At 47.5% G+C, this 25443-nt stretch overlaps 1 protein-coding gene across 3 annotated transcripts in view; it reads left to right on the plus strand.

The window, feature by feature from the left end:
* C2CD3 (C2 domain containing 3 centriole elongation regulator) overlaps window positions 1-25443 on the plus strand; it is a 71892-nt gene that overhangs the window by 21048 nt on the left and 25401 nt on the right. For all 3 annotated transcript variants that reach the window (XM_083435960.1, XM_083435961.1, XM_083435962.1), the window contains 12 exons: window positions 15-166; window positions 3575-3818; window positions 4865-5048; window positions 7083-7266; window positions 8145-8317; window positions 9516-9639; window positions 9863-10131; window positions 11556-11645; window positions 11794-12420; window positions 15164-15463; window positions 22094-22232; window positions 24654-24718. In XM_083435960.1, coding sequence (XP_083292086.1) covers window positions 15-166; window positions 3575-3818; window positions 4865-5048; window positions 7083-7266; window positions 8145-8317; window positions 9516-9639; window positions 9863-10131; window positions 11556-11645; window positions 11794-12420; window positions 15164-15463; window positions 22094-22232; window positions 24654-24718 — 2551 coding nt within the window. The remainder of the gene's footprint in view (window positions 1-14; window positions 167-3574; window positions 3819-4864; window positions 5049-7082; window positions 7267-8144; window positions 8318-9515; window positions 9640-9862; window positions 10132-11555; window positions 11646-11793; window positions 12421-15163; window positions 15464-22093; window positions 22233-24653; window positions 24719-25443) is intronic.

The raw sequence follows: 25443 nt of genomic DNA on the forward strand, positions 1-25443 counted from the left end.
GATCAAATCTCTAGGTAACTCCTATTTCACTGACATCAAAACATCTGGAGAGGCTGAAGAACAACGTGATGGTCATAGAAGCCTGGAACAAGGTGTGCATTCCAGGTGGAGACGCCCTGCTGGGACTGGTGAAGCTGCCACTGCATCAGTTCTACGTTTCATTCAAGTAAAAACTCATTCTTCGTTTTTAAAATTGTTTTTATTTTACTGCGTTGTGGCATATTTACTCAATTTTCTTCTTTCAGGAACACTGATAATGCCCCACCACCAAGTCAGATTAGAAAACATAAAAATCACTTCCAGGCAGTGATTTTTAATTTCCATCCCTAACTTGGGCTACATATGATATATTGCTGTGAGTTCATCCTGAAGAAAGCTAAAGGGCAGTATACTGCCCAAAACATCCACCACCCAGTTTGCTTTGATTCATTTGTTTCTTTCATTAATTATATATATAATCTAAATAAAAACAAAAACAGAGAAAGAGAAAAGAGTCTTCTCCCAAAACTAGTTGTTAACCCTTGTCTCACACAGAAAGCCATGGAGCCTCTCAGCTCTCACTGGGAGCTTTCCTTCGTTATCATCATCATCACATTTAATTTGTCTACCGCCTTTCTATCTTACAATACTCAAGGCGGTTTACAAGCCGAAGAAACAAAGAACGTACACCTTATAACAATCTAATGCAATACAAAAATGTGATAATAAAACGGCTTTAAAATAAGCAATCTACATCAAATAAAGCTCCACATTCATTAGAATGGCCTTCTTACTAGGAATAATTGGGGACGAAATCAAAAAAGAAGATAAGACGTTTTTCCAATATGCTACGGCTGCTGCTAGAATATTAATTGCACAAAATTGGAAAAGCCTAAATATCCCAACGATCAGAGATTGGCAAGCAAAATTATATGAGTATGTTGAGTCAGCAAAAATGACACAAAAAATTAGAAACCAAAAAAATACAAAGTTTGTTAATGATTGGAAAAAATTTATGATATACATTGAAGGTAACTACACAGACTTAAAAACTATAGCAGGTTTGATATAAGTCTTACAACGCGCAAACCAGCAACAATTAATAGCTACAGAAAAAAGAAAGAACTTCTTATTAAGAAACCCGAAAACGGAAGGGTAGGAGGTCAAGGGAGGTGTAGGGAAAAGGTTTAAATATTTAAAAATATAATGTTTTAAGGGAAAGGACAAAAACGGTAATGAATGTCATTCCTGCGTTATGTACGGATATTGCTTATTAATCTGTTGATTTGCTTTGTTTTTTATTTTTGATCTTTTTCTTTTTTTTCTTAAGAGAAACTCAATAAAAAGAATTTTTTAAAAAATAGAATAGTATAGAATAATATCAGCATATAAAAATTAAACAGAAACCCACTCTTAACAATTGCAATAAATAATTTCGAAACTACAATCAATAAAACAACGGCAAGCCACAGTGCACAAAATAATACAATACAACTTGAGAAGCAGAGACTGGAGGGTGGGGCAGGTGGAAGAAGGCCTTGCCTGATGGAGTCTCTCCCCTCACAGGTCTTCCTCCAGGACCAGCTTCCTTATGAGGACTCCCAGGGCCAGGGGGCGGGGTCTCTCACCCTGGAAGGCCTTCCCTTCCCTGCCTCTCACTCACAGGGTCCTGCCACCAACCACCTGCCACCTTCCCTTGATCTTAGCATCTAGATCAAGGGAAGCAATAGTGCCACTGTATTCTGCTCTGGTCAGACCTCACCTGGAGTACTGTGTCCGGTTCTGGGCACCACAGTTCAAGAAGGACACTGACAAACTGGAACGTGTCCAGAGGAGGGCAACCAAAATGGTCAAAGGCCTGGAAACGATGCCTTAGGAGGAACGGCTAAGGGAGCTGGGCATGTTTAGCCTGGAGGAGAGGAGGTTAAGGGGTGATCTGATAGCCATGTTCAAATATATAAAAGGATGTCACATAGAGGAGGGAGAAAGGTTGTTTTCTGCTGCTCCAGAGAAGCGGACACGGAGCAATGGATCCAAACCACAAGAAAGAAGATTCCACCTAAACATTAGGAAGAACTTCCTGACAGTAAGAGCTGTTCGACAGTGGAATTTGCTGCCAAGGAGTGTGGTGGAATCTCCTTCTTTGGAGGTCTTTAAGCAGAGGCTTGACAACCATATGTCAGGAGTGCTCTGATGGTGTTTCCTGCTTGGCAGGGGGTTGGACTCGGTGGCCCTTGTGGTCTCTTCCAACTCTAGGATTCTGTGATTCATGTGCGAGTAATCCTTGGACTCCGGTTTCTTGCATTTCTCACCCACTTTTCCCCCTGAGGCTCCAGGGTGTGAGGCACATAAACTGAAAACACAATCACAGAAAGATTGAGTGGGAATTTGAGCCAAGGGGACTGAGAGTCTAGGCTCAAATGTGGCCCTGCGTTCTTCCTAGCCCCTTGGCACACTGTCAGGACACACACACTAGCAAGGCCATTGCTCCATGCCCTCCTCAAGTGCTTTTGACTGGCTTGGCTGCCCTTGAACTGTCATTCAACTTGCTTTGACAAATGATGGAGGGAATTCCAGCGGTGAGTAAAATTCATCTGGCTGGAACATGCCCTACCATACAAAAACAAATCATAACTTCCTCCATCCCGTCTTGCCTTCCACCTCTCCTGTATGACATGCAGCCAACCTTGGAAAGGTTGCCCATCAGAAAATATGACCCTAAAGCTGAAAAAATTCCCCCTGTCCCCAGACTTGCGCTCGCCCCAGGTATCCAGCACAATTCAGATGAGTGATGAGCCTTGAAGGCTCACAGATCAGATTCAGTATGCAGCTTGCTAAAGCAGAGAGTCTAGGAACTGCAGCATGAACTACAGAATATACAGTGGTACCTTGGGTTACATACGCTTCAAGTTACAGACGCTTCAGGTTACAGACTCTGCTAACCCAGAAATAGTACCTTGGGTTAAGAACTTTGCTTCAGGATGAGAACAGAAATCGTGCTCCGGCGGCAGGAGGCCCGGTGGTGCTTCAGGTTAAGAACAGTTTCAGGTTAAGAACAGACCTCCGGAACGAATTAAGTACCGTATTTTTTGCTCTATAAGACTCACCTTTTGCCTCCTCAAAAGTAAGGGGAAATGTGTGTGCGTCTTATGCAGCAAATGCAGGCTGTGCAGCTATCCCAGAAGCCAGAACAGCAAGAGGGATCGCTGCTTTCACTGCGCAGCGCTCCCTCTTGCTGTTCTGGCTTCTGAGATTCAGAATTTTTTCTCTCTTGTTTTCCTCCTCCAAAAACTAGGTGCGTCTTGTGGTCTGGTGCGTCCGTCTTATAGAGCGAAAAATGCGGTACTTAATCTGAGGTACCACTGTAATCTCACATGTCAAATTCATAGAAGCCCAGCTTTCCTGCATTTAAAAATGCCTAGCCTCCGTGAAAAAGTTGCCGGTCTCTGCTAAAGGTGAAGGTGGCAAGGAGATTCACTGGTAGGGAAATTGGACTCTTCTGCATGTTTTACTTAGTTAATTCACCACTTCATGCGTCAACAGGAATCCCTACGCAGTTTACATAGCATGACTGTCTCCCTCCCTCCCTTCCCAGGGACCCCAAGATATCCAGCCTGCTGCTTCAGGCTCAGTATCCGGTGCTGGCTGTAGATGGCTCCATGCCCGTGGTGGACGTCTTCACCGGCAGCAAAAAGGGGAGCCTGAAGGTCATTCTGGCCATGGGCTCCGCGGAGCAGATTGCGGCACTGCAGAGGCTCAAGAACGAGGAAGGAATGGCACCTCCTGTGGCAATGCGCCCTCCACATGCTCTGGACTCTCTTGCCATGCCTCTTCCAAAGGTATTTCCATCAAACATATCTTTGTGTTTGCTGAGGCTGCCCCCAAAATTAGCACATTTTCTGCCTAGAGCAGGCATAGGCAAACTCGGCCCTCCAGATGTTTTGGGACTACAACTCCCATCATCCCTGACCACTGGTCCTGTTAGCTAGGGATGATGGGAGTTGTAGTCCCAAAACATCTGGAGGGCCAAGTTTGCCTGTGCCTGGCCTAGAGACCCACCAGAGACCGCACCTGGCTGTGTCTCCAAGAGCTTTGTCCTTGGGGTGGTTTTGATGGGGAAGGAGTGTAGAACATTTAAAGTGTGTTTGTGTGTGTGTGTTGTGTTTATATGTCAGTGACTGTCTTGCAGGTGTGGCAAACCTGCGGTATACCTGTGAGATCACTATACCAAATATACACCCACTCAACCACTTTAGTTGGCAGAACTGAGGTTGTTGCAAGTGCCACACAAAACCACCCCACATTTGTGAGCAATCAGTCTTTTAGTGCAATAGCATCTACTCTCTGGAACTCCCTGCCTCAGGGAATAAGTCAGGTGCCTTTGCGGTACCTCTCTTGGGCACGTTTTGAACCTTTGTATTCAGACAATACTACCCAGATGTTCAGAAAACTGAAGCGAGCTTTAATGGTTTCAAATATTGTTGTTTCTTCTTTTCATTACCTTCTTTTCGTAAGCCGCTTTGAGGTTTTGTTTTGCTTTCACAGTATAATTTTTATGAAATAAATAATGATGGTGGGTTATTACCCCAACCCTAATCTGCGGGTTGCCATCTGATTGTATTTTATTCTAATCCTGATCTGATTTTAGGATGTATTTTAATTGATTGCCTGATCTTATGTTGGTTTATACATTTGATGTTAGCCGCTCTCAGCCCAGTTTTGGCCGGGGAGGGCGGGGTATAAATTATTATTATTATTATTATTATTATTATTATTACCTGCCCAGAACATGCTGAGATTGGGCATTTTGTTCACCAGAGATGGGGACTCTCCCCCCACAGGGATTCCCCTCTTTCACAGGGATTCCATTTTGTCTGTTCTTTAGCAGTCAGGCAGAGAAAAGGAAGGGATGATGGAGCACATTTTTGAGATCCACATTGAGAGCGTCAAAGGGCTCACTCCCCTCCAGTCCACAGTCTGGGGAGAGGCTGACTGTTACGTGCAATACTATTTTCCGGTTCAGGAGTCGGAGTCTGACGTACTGCGTGGGACAGAGTTCTGTGAGAATGGTAAGTGCTGTTTGTCGATCGGGAGATTCTGGGTGCTCTTCCCAACTTCTGAACCGAACTGGCTAGAGTGCCACGGTGATGGACAAATACGTACAGTGGTGCCTCGCAAGACGAAATTAATTTGTTCCGCGAGTTTTTTCGTCTTGCGAAGCACCACTGCATTTAAACACTAACAACGGCGGGGAGGGGCGGGGAGAAGCAGGACAGCTGCCGCAGCCGGTACCTCAGACTCACCTGCGCGTTGTGGCCACCGGAGGCTGCTGGAGGGTGGCGGGGCTCAGGAGCGCGACTCCAGGGAGAGAGAGGCGCTGGCGGCAACGGCTCTCTGAGGGGAGCGCGCGAGGGGGGTGGGCAGCGGCGTAACCATCAGCAGGAAGGTGGGAGGGAGCCGGAGGAGCGGGGAAGCGAGCGTGTGTGCGTGCAGTGACCGTCGCCATGACACGAGAGGCAGGGCCGTTTCGTCTAGCGAAGCAAGCCCTTAGGAAAATCTGTCTTGCAAAGCACCTCAGAAAACGAAAAACCCTTTCGTCTAGCGAGTTTTTCGTCTTCCGAGGCATTGCGGGGTACCACTGTATTTGAGCTTCCAAAATGAAACAAGGCTGCTCATCTATAATAGGACCAGCAGCGGCTTGCTTGCCAGGGCTTTGCTCTCACTGATGGTGACTGGTTTTACACTCAGGGCACCTGCCTCCTCTCCTGTTTGGAGGGTAATTGGACAGGACTGGAGCATGGAACCTCTTCCTGGCTAGCTAGCACATGAGAATGTTGCCAGAAAACTGAGTTATCGCCTGCTGGCCTCCCCAGGGTGCAGAGCTCCCACATCCGATATACTGTATATGTTCCGCTGCTCTACCCCTTCAGCTGAATGTAGAAAGTAAGTGGCCAAGAGACAGGAAGTGACAGCTGCAAGGATCCCAACCTGCTGAACGTCATTGTCAGCTCGAGTCAACGTGATGGATGAGCAAGGGCCCACAAACATGCCAGACTGAGCTTAGAAACTGGCAACTGGGAGTGGCCGCCGAGACCACATAACACCGGTCTTGAAAGACCTACACTGGCTCCCAGTACGTTTCTGATCACAATTCAAAGTATTGGTGCTGACCTTTAAAGCCCTAAACGGCCTCGGCCCAGCATACCCAAAAGAGCGTCTCCACCCCCATCATTCTGCCCAGACACTGAGGTCCAGCGCCGAGGGCCTTCTGGCGGTTCCCTCGCTGCAAGAAGCCGAGTTACGGGGAACCAGGCAGAGGGCCTTCTTGGTAGTGGCACCCGCCCTGTGGAACGCCCTCCCACCAGATGTCAAGGAAATAAACAACTATCTGACTTTTAGAAGACATTTGAAAGCAGCCCTGTTTAGGGAAGCTTTTAATGTTTAATGCTGTATTGTGTTTTTAATATTCCATTGGAAGCCGCCCAGAGTGGCTGAAGAAACCCAGTCAGATGGGCGGGATATAAATAATAAATTTTTATTTTTATTATTATTTATTAGACACGGGTGGCACTGTGGTCCAAACCACAGAGCCTAGGGCTTGCCGATCAGAAGGTCAGCAGTTCGAATCCCCGCAACGGGGTGAGCTCCCGTTGCTCGGTCCCAGCTCGTGCCAGTTCAAAAGCACGTCAAAGTGCAAGTAGATAAATAGGTACCGCTCCGGCGGGAAGGTAAACGGCGTTTCTGTGCACTGCTCTGGTTCGCCAGAAGCGGCTTAGTCATGCTGGCCACATGACCCGGAAGCTGTACGCCGGCTCCCTCGGCCAGTAAAGCGAGATGAGCGCCGCAACCCCAGAGTCGGTTACGACTGGACCTAATCGTCAGGGGTCCCCTTTATCTTTACATTATTATTATTATTATTATTATTATTGAAACAAGCTAGAACCCAATATCCATGCCCAAAGACAGGCCTAACGTGAATGACGGCTGTAGGAGCAGCCTTGGGTCCTCTTGGCTAATGAGTGGGCTTGGGTCAGTGTTGGGTGGCACGTGGGTCCTTGTCCCTTGCATCACAGGTCTTTTCTGGCTTTGCTTTACCTCCTCAGGCCTTGTGTTAAAGCCTTTCCGCTCGACAACCACCTTGTGCGTCCCTGACCCCAACTTTGGCGACGAGCGTCATCACTCCTTGATGGTCCCTGCTGATGTCCCTGTCCAAAGGCTGCTGCTCAGCTCTTTCTCTGCCCAGGGCTTAGGAGGAGGAGGAGGGATCCAGTTTGAAATCTGGTGCAGGTATTTCTTCTGGTGTCCCTCGCCATCCCTACAATGCCCCTTCATAGCAGCACTCGCAGCCAAGGCAAACACGCACCTCTCCTTTCTGCTGGCATCAAGTCGTGGTTAGGCCTTGGCCCAGTAGACCTAATGGAGCATCTACAACTCCATCGTTCTGCCTAGACACTGAGGTCCAGCGCTCAGGGCCTTCTGGCGGTTCCTTCGCTGTGAGAAGTCAAGTTACGGGGAACCAGGCAGAGGGCCTTCTCGGTAGTGGTGCCCGCCCTGTGGAACACCCTCCCACCAGATGTCAAAGAGAACAACAACCACCAAACTTTTAGAAGACATCTGAAGGCAGCCCTGCTTAGGGAAGCTTTTAATGTTTAATAGGTTATTGCATTTTAGTGTTTTGTTGGAAGCTGCCCAGAGTGGCTGGGGAAACCCAGCCAGATCGGTGGGGTATAAATTATTTATTATTATTATTATTATTATTATTATTATTAGATGACCATGCGAAGGATCCTCCTCAAAGCGGGGCACAGAAAGTCCTAAAAGAATGAGTCCTCTGTACTTGAGCTCTTCACTCTCAGAATTATCCCTTTCAGACTCATTACTTTGAGCCTGTAACAAAACCTTAAGAGTTTGATTGCAACTGGGCCAGGTGATGAGAGAGGCCCTTTCCCCCTGAGACCCTGGAGAGCGGCTGCCAGTCAGACCAGGCAGCCTTGCTTTAGATGGACAAGGAGTATGACCTGGCATAAGCCAGCTTCCTATGACTGGGGCTGTCGGGATACAGCACATGGCTGCATTTGGCTTGGTGGGCCACATGATGCTGGCCTAGCAGGGCCCTCTTTGCATTCAAAAGGGTTCACCCCTAACGTTGACTTCTCTTCTTGTAGGTATTACTACCCCAACGTCCGAGACCAGATGGTAGCCAGGGGGACCTTGCCGCTGTCCCGCCTGTGTGCCATGGTGACCATGCAGTACCGAGAGGACGTGGGCATCCAGACCTTCAGTCTACCCTTAATCCCAAGGACTGAGAGTGCAGGGGAACCCCATCCCCATTCCTCAGGTAACAGAAGACAGAGCAAGTCTGGAGTTTGGTCAGGTTTTACTGTACCAGAGCGTAAGGCATAATTTTTCAGGACTTTAAATAAATTTTACCTTCGTGGTGGTGGTGGTGGTGGTGGTGGTGATGATGATGATTGATTGATTGATTGATTGATTGATACCCTGCCCATCTGTCTGGGTTTCCCCAGCCACTCTGGGCGGCTTCCAACAAAACATGAAAATACAATAACCTGTACTGGAGGGCTCAGTCCCATTTTACAGGTGAAAAGCAGGGCAGAACTTCATATATTAGCAGACAGGTTTGGAGATTAACAGTAAAACAGGGGTGGGGTGTGTATGTATGTGTAAGGTAGATCAAGCGGAGGCAGGAAGGCTTTGTTTTTCTCTCAACCTCCAGTTTTTTCTCACAGCTGAGCTAATTTTGGTCTTATCTGGGGAAGGGGGGAAACAGGCCCAGGGCAGAGGGCTTGAGAGAATTGGTGCAAGAAGGACCAATTGGTTATACAGCCTCTCCTGAAATCCTCCCCACCACCACCACACACACACACTGGAATTAGAAGGCAAAAATGGTATTGGGGAACCTTGTGTTTGCCTTATAATGTCAGGTCCCACCCTGAGGCTAAGAAAGAGCATCTTGCATATTGTCCGCCATATTCTGTTTCTACCTTCCTTAAAGGTAAAGGTACCCCTGACCATTAGGTCCAGTCGCAGATGACTCTGGGGTTGCGGCGCTCATCTCGCTTTATTGGCCAAGGCAGCCGGCGTTTGTCCGCAGACAGCTTCCAGGTCATGTGGCCAGCATGGCTAAGCCACTTCTGGTGAACCAGAGCAGTGCACAAAAACGCCGTTTACCTTCCCGCCAGAGCAGTACCTATTTACCTACTTGCACTTGATGTGCTTTCGAACTGCTAGGTTGGCAGGAGCAGGCACCAAACAACGGGAGCTCACGCCGTTGCGGGGATTCGAACCGCCAACCTTCTGATCGGCAAACTCTAGGCTCTGTGGTTTAGACCACAGTGCCACCTGTGTCCCCTTTCTACCTTCCTTAGTTGCTTCCAAGTATCATGTGGTTGAGCGTCTGTTTTCAGGAGGGTCTTCAGCTATGACTTATTGTCACATCAGCCACGTGCAGACCTTGCCTGCGGTTTCAGCAACGGAAAGCTTAAATATGTATTTCTTTCTCCTCCCCTTTTCCCCAGGTTTTCTTGATGTGAGCGTAAAATACAGGCGCTCCCTGAAAGCAACGGAAGGCATCCTGGCAGCTCAAGCAGTTTCTATTTCTGTTCAGATACACTTTGCAGCCGGTTTGCAGGCAGCAGCCAGGTAAGCGCACAGCCCAAGAGAGTGTTGAGTGCTGCTGCCAGTCAGAGCCGACTACCCTAGGCTAGATGGTCCAGATAGTTTGTATAAGGGCAGCCATCCTGTTTTCCTGCCCCTATTAAATACGGCAACGCACAATCAACTCATACCCGTGTGCTTGCCTGTCTAATTTTTTTGTAATGGCTCCTTATATGCGTCTCTGGCATATTTTCTTCTCTTTGCTAAGAGCCATGGCAGAAAAGAACCCTTCGCTCCAATGCAGTGCAGAAGTTGGAGTGAACGCTTACGTCTCCGTGCACCTGCCCTTCCTCCCCGAATCTGAGAGGCGCAACACCCGAGCCGTGGCTCGCACTTTCTGCCCAGAATTCGAGCACCACACAGAGTTCCCGTGCAACCTCGTGGTCCAGAGAAGCAGCGGAGAAGCCTGTTCCCTGGGGGAGCTGTTGCAGATTTCGGAGATAGTCTTTTCCGTCTTTCACAAGAGCCTGAACTCAGGTATGTAAAATACACGGGGGCAGCCCATACCTGCATCACGCCACCACTCTGAGCTGGGTGGGCAAGGGGAGTGGACCCAGCAACGAAGGATCGCTTAGGTTGCAAACCCACCCAGCACTCCCACCTGCTCTTTTGCACAGCATCCATCAACTTCCATCAGATTTGTGCAAGAGACATTTCCAGCACTGGCACAGCAAGGGCTTAGATGGTGCTCTGGCAGCAAGCACCAGCTCATTCTAGCCATCGAGCTGCTATATTCTACTGTATTTTTAAAGCACAACACATTGGCTTTAAACCGTCAGCAGCTGGCAGCCTTTGGGACTGGTCCAGTGATTGCCTTCAAGCTTATAGCCAGCGAACAGTCCATTTACTGGGGCCCCTCAATTTCTATTATAAAGGGATCAATATGTGCTTCATTTCCTGGATTTGTATGTAGCTTTCCTAGACTAAATCACTTGAGCTCCTTGCTTTCATGCTTTTGAGTTTGTGTTCTGATGAAACAGAGGCCATGATGGTTGCGGTGGTGATGACATCATCATCATCATTATTATTATTATTATTATTATTATTATTATTATTACTATTAATATTAGTATTATTTATATGCCACCCATCTAGCTAGGTTGTTAGTTATTCTTTGTACACCAAGAATGAGGAAGCAGTGGTAGATTAGCACCCAATGACAGAACAAGGAATTACCCTTCATAGAATGAACAACCGCTGAGCATAGAGAATTGCCCCACAGTTAATTGCGGCAAACATGCCCAGTTCCAAGGGATAACAACTGAAATCATTTCACATAAATAAGCAACTATGTCAGGTAAAGGCAAAAGATAAAGGACCCCTGGACGTTTAAGTCCAGTCAAAGGCGACTATGGGGTTGCGGTGCTCATTTCACTTCAGCACGAGGGAGCTGGCGTTTGTGCACAGACAGCTTTCTGGATCATGTGGCCAGCAGGACTAAACCCCTTCCAGTGCTGTGGAACACCAGAACACACGGAAACACTGTTTACCTTTCCGCTGCAGTGATACCTATTTATCTACTTGCACTGTGCTAGGTTGGCAGAAGCTGGGACAGAGCAACGGGAGCTCACCCCATCGCACAAATTTGAACCGCCGACCACAGTGGTTTAGACCACAGCGCCACCTGTGTCCCTAAGCAACTATGTATGCAGGAGAGGAAAGACAGGAAACCACATGAAAGAAGATTCAAAGAACTCCCAGCTGTAGGAAGGACAATTTTTGCCCACACAGATCCGGTCTGATAGATCCATCCCAAAATAAGTCAATTGCCAGTAGCACGAGGATTGCTTTTCCCTTGCACCTTTTCTACACTCGGCCATTCTGAATACATTTTGGATGTATGAACCATGATTTTTTATTTATTTCATATTTATGCTATGTCCTTCATTTTGATCTTACAGCACCATATGGAGCAAAAACCCAGGCTTCGAGGGATTACCTCCTGGGAACTGCCAAGATTCCAACCAGAGACCTGCTGAACAGAAGATCAGGTAAAGATACCTATGTTTCCTTTGGTGTATGTAACAGAGTCACTTTCTGATAGGGAGGTGCTCAGTGAATGAAAATGTTCTGCTCCCCCACCCCCACTTTCCATTGAAAGGTGATAATGACACTCTTTTCCTGTGTTCTCTGTGAAAGGTATTCGAGGCTGGTTCCCAATAACTCTGCCGGAGGATCTGGTGCCTGCTCATTGTGCAAACATCCTGCAAGCCACAGTTGGAGGCCTGGAGCTTTCTGTCACCTTTGCTCATCCTGGGGACCGGCAGCGTGTCCTGGATGCGGCTCAACTTTTAGGCTGGAATTTGAAGGTAGCCAGTGCTGAGCGCCTGCAGGTCGACAGTGAGGGCGAATGCCAGCCTACTCCAAACACTGCAGCCGTGGCCATTTCAATCCCTCGGCTGTGGCTGCCAGTGCAGTGTGTGCTACTTGCAGGAGAGACGCACTTAAACAAAAGCGTCCATTGCTACCTCCGCTATAAGCTGTATGACCAAGAAGCCACGTGGACGCCTCTTAGGAGGCCCAAATTAGCCGAAGACCAGAAGCACGTGACCGTGAGCTTCAAGAAAAGCAAAGAGATGGATCTGCCGTTGAGCCAAGCCTTACTGTGGTACTTCAAGGAGGAGAGGCTGGAGGTCCAGGCGTGGCGAGCCTATGGGAACGAGAGCAACACCGAGAGGCCGCTGGATACCGATCGACTGATTGGGTCGGCCTACGTGGACCTGGCTGCGCTCAGGGAGAGCTCAAGGGGGAAAAGGACAGTTAGTGGTATGTTCACTAGCAGCTTAAAAAACGTTGGGCAGATATGCATGCCAACCGAATACATTGTTAAAACCTTCCAGATCCAAAACATCAGTGTTTTCAAGAAGCATCCATTCTTTCAGCCAGCAAAATGCGGCTGATTCATAATAAAGCTTAAGGTCTGGCAGGGCAAATCCACCTCTCTCTTTAGCATCTGTTAATATCTTAAATTTTATTCGAGGTTTCTTGCCCTGCCAGACAAATTTAGAGATATCTCTCTGCCACTTCTTGAAACAATCCATCTTATCCAAAATTTGCAATGTTTGGAACAGAAACAACATCCTTGGCAGTACATTCATCTTTATAACAGCAATTCGGCCTAGCAGTGATAATTTCAAATTTGACCATATTTCTAAATCCTTTTTCACTTCAGACCAGCATTTTTCATAGTTATCTTTAAATAAGTTTACATTCTTAGAAGTCATATTAACCCCCAAATATTTCACTTTCTTAGCCACTGTTAATCCTGTCACCTTCTGAAACTTGTCTCTCTCCATTGCAGTTAAGTTTTTCTCCAGCACCTTTGTTTTCATTTTATTTAACTTAAAGCCTGCTACCTGGCCAAAATCTTGAATTAATTCCAATGCTCTTTTAGTGCTAGATTCTGGCTCCTGTAAAGTTAATTTGGGGCTCAATCCATCAATTGCCATCCAACCCGTAGTCTTTGCATTCTCCTTTTTAACCCCACCGCCAAGCAATGATTGTAACAGCCGTGCCCCTATTGGCATATTTATACGACACCCACTTACCATATGGAGTTTGCTACCAACAGGCGTGCTCTGGTCCATGGGGTCACGAAGAGTCGGACACGACTAAACAACAACAACCAACAGATGTGGTGGTGGCTGCCACTACAGATGGCTTTCAAAAAATTATGGGGGCAATTTCTTGGAGGAGAGGTCTAGCGCTGTCCATGGGACGCAGGAAATAACTTCCCATGTTCTGAGTCACATACAGTGGTAATAATAATAATAATAATAATAATAATAATAATAATAATAATAATAATTTATTATTTGTACCCCGCCCATCTGGCTGGGTTTCCCCAGCCACTCTGGGCGGCTTCCAACAAAGATGAAAAATACACTAAAATGTCACATATTAAAAACTTCCCTGAACAGGGCTGCCTTCAGATGTCTTCTGAATGTCAGGTAGTTGTTTATCGCTTTGACATCTGATGGGAGGGCGTTCCACAGGGCAGGCGCCACTACCGAGAAGGCCCTCTGCCTGGTTCCCTGTAACTTGGCCTCTCGCAGTGAGGGAACCGCCAGATGGCCCTTGGAGCTGGACCTCAGTGTCCAGGCAGAACGATGGGGGTGGAGACGCTCCTTCAGATATACTGGACTGAGGCCGTTTAGGGCTTTAAAGGTCAGCACCAACACTTTGAATTGTGCTCGGAAACGTACTGGGAGCCAATGTAGGTCTTTCAAGACCGGTGTTATATGGTCTCGGTGGCCGCTCCCAGTCACCAGTCTAGCTGCTGCATTCTGGATTAGTTGTAGTTTCCGGGTCACCTTCAAAGGTAGCCCCACGTAGAGCGCATTGCAGTAGTCCAAGCGGGAGATAACCAGAGCATGCACCACTCTGGCGAGACAGTCTGCAGGCAGATAGGGTCTCAGCCTACGTACCAGATGGAGCTGGTAAACACCTGCCCTGGATACCTGGTACCTCGGGTTAAGTACTTAATTCGTTCCGGAGGTCCGTTCTTAACCTGAAACTGTTCTTAACCTGAAGCACCACTTTAGCTAATGGGACCTCCTGCTGCCGCCGCGCTGCTGGAGCACGATTTCTGTTCTCATCCTGAAGCAAAGTTCTTAACCCGAGGTACTATTTCTGGGTTAGCGGAGTCTGTAACCTGAAGCGTATGTTACCCAACGTACCACTGTACTTTTGATCACCTGGTGCTGGTGGCCAACAGGGATGGCTGGCTCCAGCCTAGGTGGAAAGGGACGCTGCCCACACTTTTCAAGAGTGGGAGGCAACAAATGAATGAATTAAATAATAATTGTTGTTGTTTAGTCGTGTCCGACTCTTCGTGACAACAACAACAATAATAATAATAATAACTTTTATTTATACCCCGCCCTCCCCAGCCAAGACTGGGCTCAGGGCGGCTAACACCCGGTATAAAACAAAGTGATTGAAATACAACTTAAAAGCAAGATTAAAATACAACATTAAAATATTAAAATACAGCTTCATTTCAATGGAAACTCAAATCAAAAACTTTTTGGGGGGATGAAAACGTCAAGTCTTCACCAAGGCTAACTTTCCAGACTGGTCCTACATGGGCCAGAAAAAAGCCAGGGAAGTCCCCAAATAGGAATTCCATCGCAGGAGGGGAAAGGAAAAAAGAAGAGGGGGAGGGAATCAAATTGATTCCAAGCCGAAGGCCAGGCGGAACAACTCTGTCTTACAGGCCCTGCGGAAAGAAATCAGATCCCGCAGGGCCCCGGTCCCATGAGGCAGAGCGTTCCACCAGGCCGGAGCCAGTGCTGAAAAGGCCCTGGCTCTGGTTGAGGCTAATCTGACTTCCTTAGGGCCCGGGACCTCTAGGGTGTTGCTATTTATGGACCTTAAGGTCCTCCATGGGGCATACCGGGAGAGTTTTTTAAATACCAGCAAGATCTCAGAGGAGATTACAGAACCAGACACTTGGTCCCCAACCTCTCTTCTCCTTCTTGAAATGTGCCTTCTCCCATCATTGCAGGTGTCTTCCCCTTGTTCCGGCGCAATTCTTCAAACTTGTTGGGAGCCGCCGTGCGAGTCCACATTGTGGCGGCTCCCAAAAGCCCCTCCAGACCTGATGTTTCCGAAGAGGGCAGCAGTGGCATCAGTGACCACGAGGAAAGACGGAAGGAGCCTGAGCAAGATTTGAAACCCGATCAGACCTCCGTTGTGGAAACCCTCAGCGAGAAACCATCCAAGGAGTCTCCCCGCACAGTGGGTCATGAGCAGACATTTGCCGTCAGCATCCTTGTGGAAAGGGCCATGCACTTGAGCTTAAAAGGTGTGTAAAACTCTGGGCTCCCTGGGGTCTAGGTTGAAATCCCACAAATGGGACATAAAGGCAGTGTTCTGTTGTTACTTGTTTGCTTAGGTTTATATTCACCTTTAAAAACACTAGGAGGAATTGAACAAGGTGATTGTTTTGTCAAGGCAAACATTTCAGTTTTCCAGACAAAATGATTCCCCCCTCTCCTCTCCCTGCACTGTTCCAGAATTTATCCCACCCCAAGCCAGTGTCAGAGGGAGGAGAGTTGAGGAAAACCGCCCCACTTCACGAGTGGAGGTCCCTACACTGTGCTTCTGCTTACGGGACACATTAGTTGAATTCCACCCATTATCAGGGTGAGTTGACAATTAAACATTGGAAACAGCATAAACAACTACAGTGGTGCCTCGCAAGATGAAAAGAATCCGTTCCGGGAGTCTTTTCGTCTTGCGGTTTTTTCGTCTTGCGAAGCAAGCCCATTGGCGGATTAGCGCTATTAGCGCTATTGACAGTTTAAGGGCTAAAAACGACTTTTTAAGGCTTAAGGGATTAGCAGTTTTGCTGCTAAAATGCTTTTAGCAGCTTAGCGCTTCAGAAAAAGGGGTTTTGGAGCGGAAAAACCCCTCAAAAATTTTCGCCAATTTTCGTCTTGCGAAGCAAGCCCATAGGGAAATTCGTCTTGCGAAGCGCCTCTGCAAATGGAAAACCCTTTCGTCTTGCAGGTTTTCCGTCTTGCGAGGCATTCGTCTTGCGGGGCACCACTGTAATCTGTTACATGAGCACATGAATTTCCTTGCACAGCTCCGGTTCATCCTAAGAACTGTTCCCAGTGTGTGCATTTTTAAAATGAAAAGGTGCAGTCTGCTCCCAGGAAATTATTCACGCTGTAATAAGTCTTCGTTAAGAAGAAAGTTCTGTGTGAAATATTGATTTTTCCTTCTGTTAGTGTCTTTTTAGGTTGTAAGCAGGAGCTCAGTGTTTGCTGCCGATGTTATTGATCTTATATATAAGCTGCTTCAGAAAGGATTTGGGGGTGAATAGCTTGGAAGGCAGGGGGATAAATCAATAAGCGAGCAATTTAATTACCATATTTTTCGCTCTATATGACTCACCAGACCACAAGACACACCTAGTTTTTGGAGGAGGAAAACAAGGGGAAAAAATATTTTGAATCTCAGAAGCCAGAACAGCAAGAGGGATCGCTGCGCAGTGAAAGCAGCAATCCCTCTTACTGTTCTGGATTCTGGGATAGCTGCGCAGCCTGCATTCGCTCCATAAGAAGCACACACATTTCCCCTTACTTTTTAGGAGGGAAAAAGTGAATCTTATAGAGCAAAAAATACAGTATGTTTGCATGTTAACCACTTGTAGTCATAATGGAACTCTTGCATTATATGCCCAGCCCTTTTAGACAGAAGTTGATATAAACTCCTATCCCTTTATGATAATCATAAAGTACTGCAAAACCCCCAAAAGATATCAGTAACAGGAGTTTCGGCGGAGGTGTTCTGGAAGGGAATTTGCCATTCGAAAGAACTGCCATCAACATGCCCTTTGTCCTGGTCTTGATTTGGGCAGCCTTGGGCTCCGCATCACCACCTTCCCAGGAAAGTTCCCTGGGATTCATGTTCCACATTGTTTCTGTCTCTGAAACGGCGTCGAGGCTCTTCCCAGAGGGTGACCTTGTTGTTCTGCGGGAGCACAACAGCGACTTTGTGCTGAGCAAACTAGGTCAAGCCAATTAAACGATTAGCTAATCTCTATTCTCACAGGCTTCTTCTTCCCATGTTTTTTGAGATAAACACTCCCAGGTTGGGGGGCTGGTAAGCTCTAGTCCTGCTCCAGCCATGAAAGAGATTATAGTAATTGGGGGGGAGGAGCCTTTTATTTGTCCGTTCTCTTGCACCAAAGAACCCTCAGTCTTCGCTTTGGCAGTTCCTAAAGGCCTGTCTTGTGTATTGTAGTGCTATAGTAACGTTCAGCAAATTCTATACATTGGTACCTCGGGTTACGAACATAATTCGTTCTGGAGGTCCGTTCTTAACCTGAAACTGTTCTTAACCTCAGGTACCACTTTAGCTAATGGGGCCTGCCGCTGCGCTATTTCTGTTCTCATCCTGAAGCAAAGTTCTTAACCCGAGGTACTATTTCTGGGTTAGCAGAGTCTGTAACCTGAAGCATCTGTAACCCGAAGTACCACTGTATTTGCACATTCCCCCTGCATTTTCCGCTTGCTGTAAGACAGTGGGCCTTACAAAGACCTATCACCCAGAACATTCATCATCATCATCTTTATATATATATATATATATATATATATATATATATATATATATATTTATATATATATATATATATATATATATATATATATGCTTTCGTAGATTTTCACGGGTACAGGAATGCAGGTTTTGGTGTCCTCGGGTGTCTTCCCGTGTAAAAGTTGGGGTGTCTAGGCGACGTTTCGACGAGGTCTCACTCGTCATCTTCAGGCTGGTGCTTTCGGCTTCTTGTTACTGGAACAGAGCAGGATCTCAGTGTTTGAGTTCCTATAAATACTGTTGAGGAGGTGTGGTGTATAGCCTCCAATGTTCTGGGCAGAGAGGAGGTTCCCAGGCTAGTGTGCCTTTTCTTCTTTTGTTCCTTAATTACTTGAGGGATATCTTGAGTGATTTCTTGAGTGATTTCCTGAATCCCACTTAGGTGGGTCATTAGGTGTGGATTAGTTGCTAAAGCCTTCGTGTCTTGAACTCTTGAACTTTGTGAAGAGTTTTTCTGAGAAGATGGCTGTACTGCACTTGGTTGTGCTCTGGCTTGGCTTCGTGTATAGGGGCGAGCTGTGGTTTTGTGGCCTGTGCCAGCCAGATCTGTGTAGGGATTGCAGGGGGGTGCAGCATCCGGAGGTGCCACCCTGGTTTGGCTACTGGATGGTGTCTGTAATTTATCTGTGGAGAGGGTCTGGGTTTGGGTCTGGTGTGGTTGATTGGTGATGGCGTTCTGTGTGCCTCTGGATCTGGTGTCAGATTTTGTGGGGAGGGCTAATTTCCAGATGTCTGGCAAGCGGGATGTGTCGTCACGCTTGTTCATGTTGTGAGGGTGTTTCTCTATCTCGATGGCTTCCATGATTATTCTCTTGTGGTGATGTTCCATGTTAAAGAGCAATTTGGAATCTGCAAAATTAATTTCGTGTCCTGTTTCTTTCATGTGTTGGAAAAGAGAGGAAGTTTTTTCTTCTTTTTTGACGGCATTCTTGTGTTCTGCGATACGTGCATTTATTCGTCTGTTTGTTTGTCCAATGTACGTGGCTGGGCAGACTTTGCAGGGTATTTCATAGACCCCTTGGTTTTCCAACTGAATTTTATCCTTGGGGTTTCTGAGGATATTGGCTATTTTTTGGTTGGTGCAAAAGGCTGTTTTGATATTGTGTTTATGGAGGATTTTGCTAATTTTATCTGTAGTGCCCTTGATATAAGGAAGGAGGGCTATGCCATTGTTTTCTTCTGTGTCTTGGTTTTTGGGGGGTGTTTCTTTTTGGATTAGCTTCGTAACCCTGTTTTGCTGGTATCCATTGGCAATTAACACATTTGAGAGATTCTGTAACTCAGTTGTCAAGTGGTCTTCGTCAGCCAGGCGTTTGGTTCTGGAGATGAGAGTCTTGGCTACGGAGTTTATTTGTGCAGGGTGGTGGTGTGATTGTGCATGTAAGTAGCGGTTGGTGTGTGTTTTTTTCCGGTAGATAGTGTGTCCTAGGGAGCCATCAGGTTTTTTGTAGATTAGGACGTCAAGGAAGGGAAGTTGGTACTTCATCCACAATGGACAAAGATACAAACAGATAGAAGGAGCACCTATGGGATCACCCCTCTCACCGGTCATCGCTAACCTGTACATGGAACACTTTGAAACCAATGCTTTAGACAAGTCAGAACACAAACCCAAACTTTGGCTCAGATATGTTGACGACACCTTTGTAATTTGGCCACACGGGAAGGAAAAACTGGATAGCTTCCTCACACATCTCAACAGCCTACACCCCAAAATACAATTCACTATGGAAATAGAAGCCAACAACCAACTTCCCTTCCTTGACGTCCTAATCTACAAAAAACCTGATGGCTCCCTAGGACACACTATCTACCGGAAAAAAACACACACCAACCGCTACTTACATGCACAATCACACCACCACCCTGCACAAATAAACTCCGTAGCCAAGACTCTCATCTCCAGAACCAAACGCCTGGCTGACGAAGACCACTTGACAACTGAGTTACAGAATCTCTCAAATGTGTTAATTGCCAATGGATACCAGCAAAACAGGGTTACGAAGCTAATCCAAAAAGAAACACCCCCCAAAAACCAAGACACAGAAGAAAACAATGGCATAGCCCTCCTTCCTTATATCAAGGGCACTACAGATAAAATTAGCAAAATCCTCCATAAACACAATATCAAAACAGCCTTTTGCACCAACCAAAAAATAGCCAATATCCTCAGAAACCCCAAGGATAAAATTCAGTTGGAAAACCAAGGGGTCTATGAAATACCCTGCAAAGTCTGCCCAGCCACGTACATTGGACAAACAAACAGACGAATAAATGCACGTATCGCAGAACACAAGAATGCCGTCAAAAAAGAAGAAAAAACTTCCTCTCTTTTCCAACACATGAAAGAAACAGGACACGAAATTAATTTTGCAGATTCCAAATTGCTCTTTAACATGGAACATCACCACAAGAGAATAATCATGGAAGCCATCGAGATAGAGAAACACCCTCACAACATGAACAAGCGTGACGACACATCCCGCTTGCCAGACATCTGGAAATTAGCCCTCCCCACAAAATCTGACACCAGATCCAGAGGCACACAGAACGCCATCACCAATCAACCACACCAGACCCAAACCCAGACCCTCTCCACAGATAAATTACAGACACCATCCAGTAGCCAAACCAGGGTGGCACCTCCGGATGCTGCACCCCCCTGCAATCCCTACACAGATCTGGCTGGCACAGGCCACAAAACCACAGCTCGCCCCTATACACGAAGCCAAGCCAGAGCACAACCAAGTGCAGTACAGCCATCTTCTCAGAAAAACTCTTCACAAAGTTCAAGAGTTCAAGACACGAAGGCTTTAGCAACTAATCCACACCTAATGACCCACCTAAGTGGGATTCAGGAAATCACTCAAGAAATCACTCAAGATATCCCTCAAGTAATTAAGGAACAAAAGAAGAAAAGGCACACTAGCCTGGGAACCTCCTCTCTGCCCAGAACATTGGAGGCTATACACCACACCTCCTCAACAGTATTTATAGGAACTCAAACACTGAGATCCTGCTCTGTTCCAGTAACAAGAAGCCGAAAGCACCAGCCTGAAGATGACGAGTGAGACCTCGTCGAAACGTCGCCTAGACACCCCAACTTTTACACGGGAAGACACCCGAGGACACCAAAACCTGCATATATATATATATATACACACACATACCCCGCCCATCTGGCTGGTTTCCCCAGTCCCTCTGGGTGGATTACAGCATATCTAAAAACATAATTGGTGCCCCCAGCCACCTGGGACGCGGGTGGCGCTGTGGGTAAAACCTCAGTGCCTAGGGCTTGCCGATCGAAAGGTCGGCAGTTCGAATCCCCGCGGCGGGGTGCGCTCCCGTCATTCGGTCCCAGCGCCTGCCAACCTAGCAGTTCGAAAGCACGCCAGTGCAAGTAGATAAATAGGGACCGCTTACCAGCAGGAAGGTAAGCGGCGTTTCCGTGTGCGGCTCTGGCTCGCCAGAGCAGCGATGTCACGCTGGCCACGTGACCCGGAAGTGTCTCCGGACAGCGCTGGCCCCCGGCCTCTTGAGTGAGATGGGCGCACAACCCTAGAGTCTGTCAAGACTGGCCCGTACGGGCAGGGGTACCTTTACCTTTTTAAAAACATAATAAAAACATCAAGCGATAAAAACTTCCTTAAACAGGGCTGCCTTCAGGTGTCTTCTGTAATTCTTTATCTGCTTGACATCTGAAAGAAGGGCATTCCACAGGGAGGGCGCCACTACCAAGAAGGCTCTCTGCCTGGTTCCCTGTAACTTCACATCTTGCAGCAAAAGACCCTCGGAGGAGGACCTCAGAGTCTGGGCTGAGCGATGGGGGTGGAGATGCTCCTTTGGGTCTCCTGGGCCAAGTCCGTTTAGGACTTTCAAGGTCACCACCAACGCTTTGAATTGTGCTTGGAAATGTACTGGGAGCCAGTGAAGCTCCTTTAAGACCGGTGTTATATGGTCCAGGCGGCTACTGCCACTTACCAGTCTAGCTGCTGCCAAGCCCAAGATTGCTTGCTTCTCCCAAGATTGCTTATTGTCCAAACAGGCCTGTGCATGAGCATGTGAGCAATGGGGCTTTGGTGCCCCCAGCCACCTGGTTCTCGTTCGCATTGCCAGTTGCAAGGCTGTGCTTGCCCGCCTGGCAGGCTCACAGGAACCCGGGATCATGGAGTCATTCCTCCAGAACCATCTGCAAGTGCCCTTTCCTTTGGCCTCACGGATTGTGGCTCTTATGAGGAGAGTCTGCATTCCGTGGCACCTCCTGAAGTTTTCTCCATTCTCATAACTTCAGACCAAACCAACATGTGCCCAACTTGTCTTTCAGGGAGTCCTCTCACTGAACGTGGGGTCGTGGCACCCAGTAGCTACGTGTCCTTTGTCGCTGCCGATGCCGATAATCCCGTTGCCACGGAAATAGTTGAAAATTCCGACTCACCTGTTTGGGACTTTCAGCAGCAGACCAGGTATGCAATGTGAGCCTTTAACAAATGGGAATCTCAGAAGCCCCATCATGTGCTATGCAGACAATCAATTGGAATAGCAGGCTTCCTGCACAGGGAAGGATTTCTCCAGTCAAAGCAACAGAAATGCATGTTACACATTTGGGGTTTTTTGTTTGTTTGTGTGCTTACAATCACACAGTTTTAGGAAATCAATTAACAAGAACACTCCCGTTAGGAGGCAAAAATGCACTGCGAGTACCAATTAGGAGCAGTAATAATAATAATAATAATAATAATAATAATAATATTTTTTTATTTATACCCCGCCCTCCCCAGCCAAGGCCGGGCTCAGAGCGGCTTACAAGCAATAATAAAAACAAGATGAATGATTACAACTTAAAAACAAAAGTAAAATACAACATTAAAATAATGGAACATTAAAATATTAAAATGTAGCCTCATCACAGGAGGAGAAGGAAAAGAAAAAAGAAAGAGAGGGAGGGAGGGAATCAAATTGGCTCCAAGCCAAAGGCCAGGCGGAACAACTCTGTCTTACAGGCCCTGCGGAAAGAAATCAGATCCTGCAGGGCCCTGGTCTCATGAGGCAGAGCATTCCACCAGGCCGGAGCCAGAGTTGAAAAGGCCGTGGCTCTGGTTGAAGCCAATCTAACTTCCTTAGGGCCTGGGACCACTAGGGTGTTGTTATTTATGGACCTTGAGGCTCTCTGTGGGGCATACCAGGAGAGGCAGTCCCGTAGGTACGAGGGTCCTAGGCCGTGAAGGGCTTTAAAGGTCAAAAGCAGCACCTTAAATCTGACCCTGTACTGCACCGGGAGCCAGTGCAGCTTGAAAAGCACTGGGTGAATATGCTCCCATGGCAGAGACCCCGTGAGGAGTCTCGCTGCAGCATTCTGCACCCGCTGGAGTTTCTGGGACAGCTTCAAGGGCAGCCCCGCGTAGAGCGAATTACAGTAGTCAAGCCTGGAGATGACCGTCGCATGGATCACTGTGGCCAGGTCGGGGCGGGAAAGGTAAGTATCTATATAGTATCTATATAGATACAGTAGTATCTATATAGCACCACCCAACAGAATGGTGCTTTAGAGAGAGAATCTTTTGCCGCAAAGAACTTGCAATCTAAATCTTTCCGCAGTTATGACAGTAATAGGGAGGGGGTAGAATAAGTTAGGTTTAGTTTTGCTCAAGGATGAGGATTAAGGGGTTATAAGGTGGCACTGTGGCCTAAACCACTGAGCCTCTTGGGCTTGCCAATCAGAAGGTAGGCATTTCAAATCCCTGCGATGGGGTGAGCTCCCATTGCTCTGTCCCAGCTCCTGCCAACCCATTGCAAGTAGATAAATAGGTACCACTGTGGCAGGAAGGTAAATGGTGTTTCTGTGCGCTCTGGTTTCCATCACGGTGTCCTGTTGCACCGGAAGCGGTTTAGTCCTGCTGCCCACATGACCCAGAAAGCTGTCTGTGGATGAACGCCGGCTCCCTCAGCCTGAAAGCGAGATGAGCGCCGCAACCCCATAGTCGCCTTCGACTGGACTTAACCATCCAGGGTTCCTTTACCTTTACCTTATAAGCAAAAGCCAGAAGTGTCAAAATGTACACACCAGTTTTCAGGCGCATGGGCCCTGATGCTGCCACCCATGCCTACCTATTCACACATACCCCCATATGTATTTGGGAAGCGGCTATAGCTCAGTGGTTAGAGCAGCAGCTGCCTTGCCTGCGGAAGGTCCCAGCTCCAATCCCTGGCATCTCCATGCCAGGCTGCGAAAGACTCATGCCTGAAACCCCGAAGAGTGGCTGCCAGTCAGTGTAGGCAGCACTGGGTAAGATGGGCCAATGGTCTGACTCAGTATAGGGCAGTGTCAGGTTTGCAGGTGGTTGCTCGCGAGTAAACAGCCAGGACTCCAACCTGTCTTTTACAGGTTTTATTTAGTACAAACTATGTATAGTGCAGAAACCCAAAGTTCATGTCTGTCTCAGTCACTTCCAGGAGTGGCCCCTTCTGGTTTCTCCCCCAACATAGAACTTGGACACCCCAAATCTCCGCCTCCCCTCCCTCCGTTTCATCCCTCTGCGAAGCGGCATGTCTGTTTCCTGACCAGCTGGCTAAGCAAAGTGCTTGGGCTCACAGTAGCATCTGTGAGCCTTTCCCTCACCTCGCCCCTCCTTTCCCCCTCTGCTTCACTGGAGACGTAGCTCTCTCCACTTCCTGACAAAGAGCTACTTCTGAGCAACGTCGGAGGCTCCCTGTATTCTTGTGCCCCCCCCTTCCCCCTTTCGATGGCAGTCTCCTGACCGGCAGCTTCCTAAGTTCCTGTGTTCTCATGCCTCAGGGAGAGTTTTCCATATGATATGTAACTTGAATTTCAGCAATGTTTCATCCAACCATGATAAAGGTGCATTTCTTTTTCTTCTTCTTGACAGACTCTCCAAAGAGCTTCTGTTGGATCCTCAGCAAACTCTGGTCTTTAAAGTGTGGCACAAAGCAGGTATTATTCTCCAAATGCAGTTACCGTATAGCCAACAACCCCCAAGCTCTATACCAAGGGGAACCGTTACTAAAGCGCCTTATGCAGCTGGGGACCAGGAAGCCTTTTCATTTCACTTGTGTGGACTGGCGAGCTCTTTCCAACTAAACTAATGGTAATGGGCTTGGACCTAACTTGAGAGGCCGTTTTCATGTATGTGTTCTAAGCAGGAAGTGCTACATGTGTCCAGAAGACACATGTACAGTGGTGCCTCACAAGACGAAAAGAATCCGTTCCGCGAGTCTCTTCGTCTTGCGGTTTTTTTCGTCTTGCAAAGCAAGCCCATTAGCGGCTTAGCGGATTAGCGCTATTAGCAGCTTAGCGGATCAGCTGATAAGCGGCTTAGCGGATCAGCTGTTAAGCGGCTTAGCGGCTTGGGAAAAGGGGGGGGGAGGAAAAAACCCCGCAGGAACTCGCAAGACATTTTCGTCTTGCAAAGCAAGCCCATAGCAAATTCGTTTTGCGAAGCACCTCCAAAACGGAAAACCCTTTCGTCTAGCGGGTTTTCCGTCTTGTGAGGCATTCGTCTTGCGGGGCACCACTGTATTGGATGCTTTGGATCGTGCCCAGAAGCAAATAGGTATAGGACAGGAGTGGTAGGATCCTGTAAGCCAGCACCCACAGCATCCTCACTGCTGCATTCAGGACTACAGTGGTACCTCTGTTTGCAAACATGAAAAGCTCGC

The sequence above is a fragment of the Podarcis tiliguerta genome, assembly GCF_965153285.1.
Source record: "Podarcis tiliguerta genome assembly, chromosome: 4".
Lineage (NCBI taxonomy): Eukaryota > Metazoa > Chordata > Lepidosauria > Squamata > Lacertidae > Podarcis > Podarcis tiliguerta.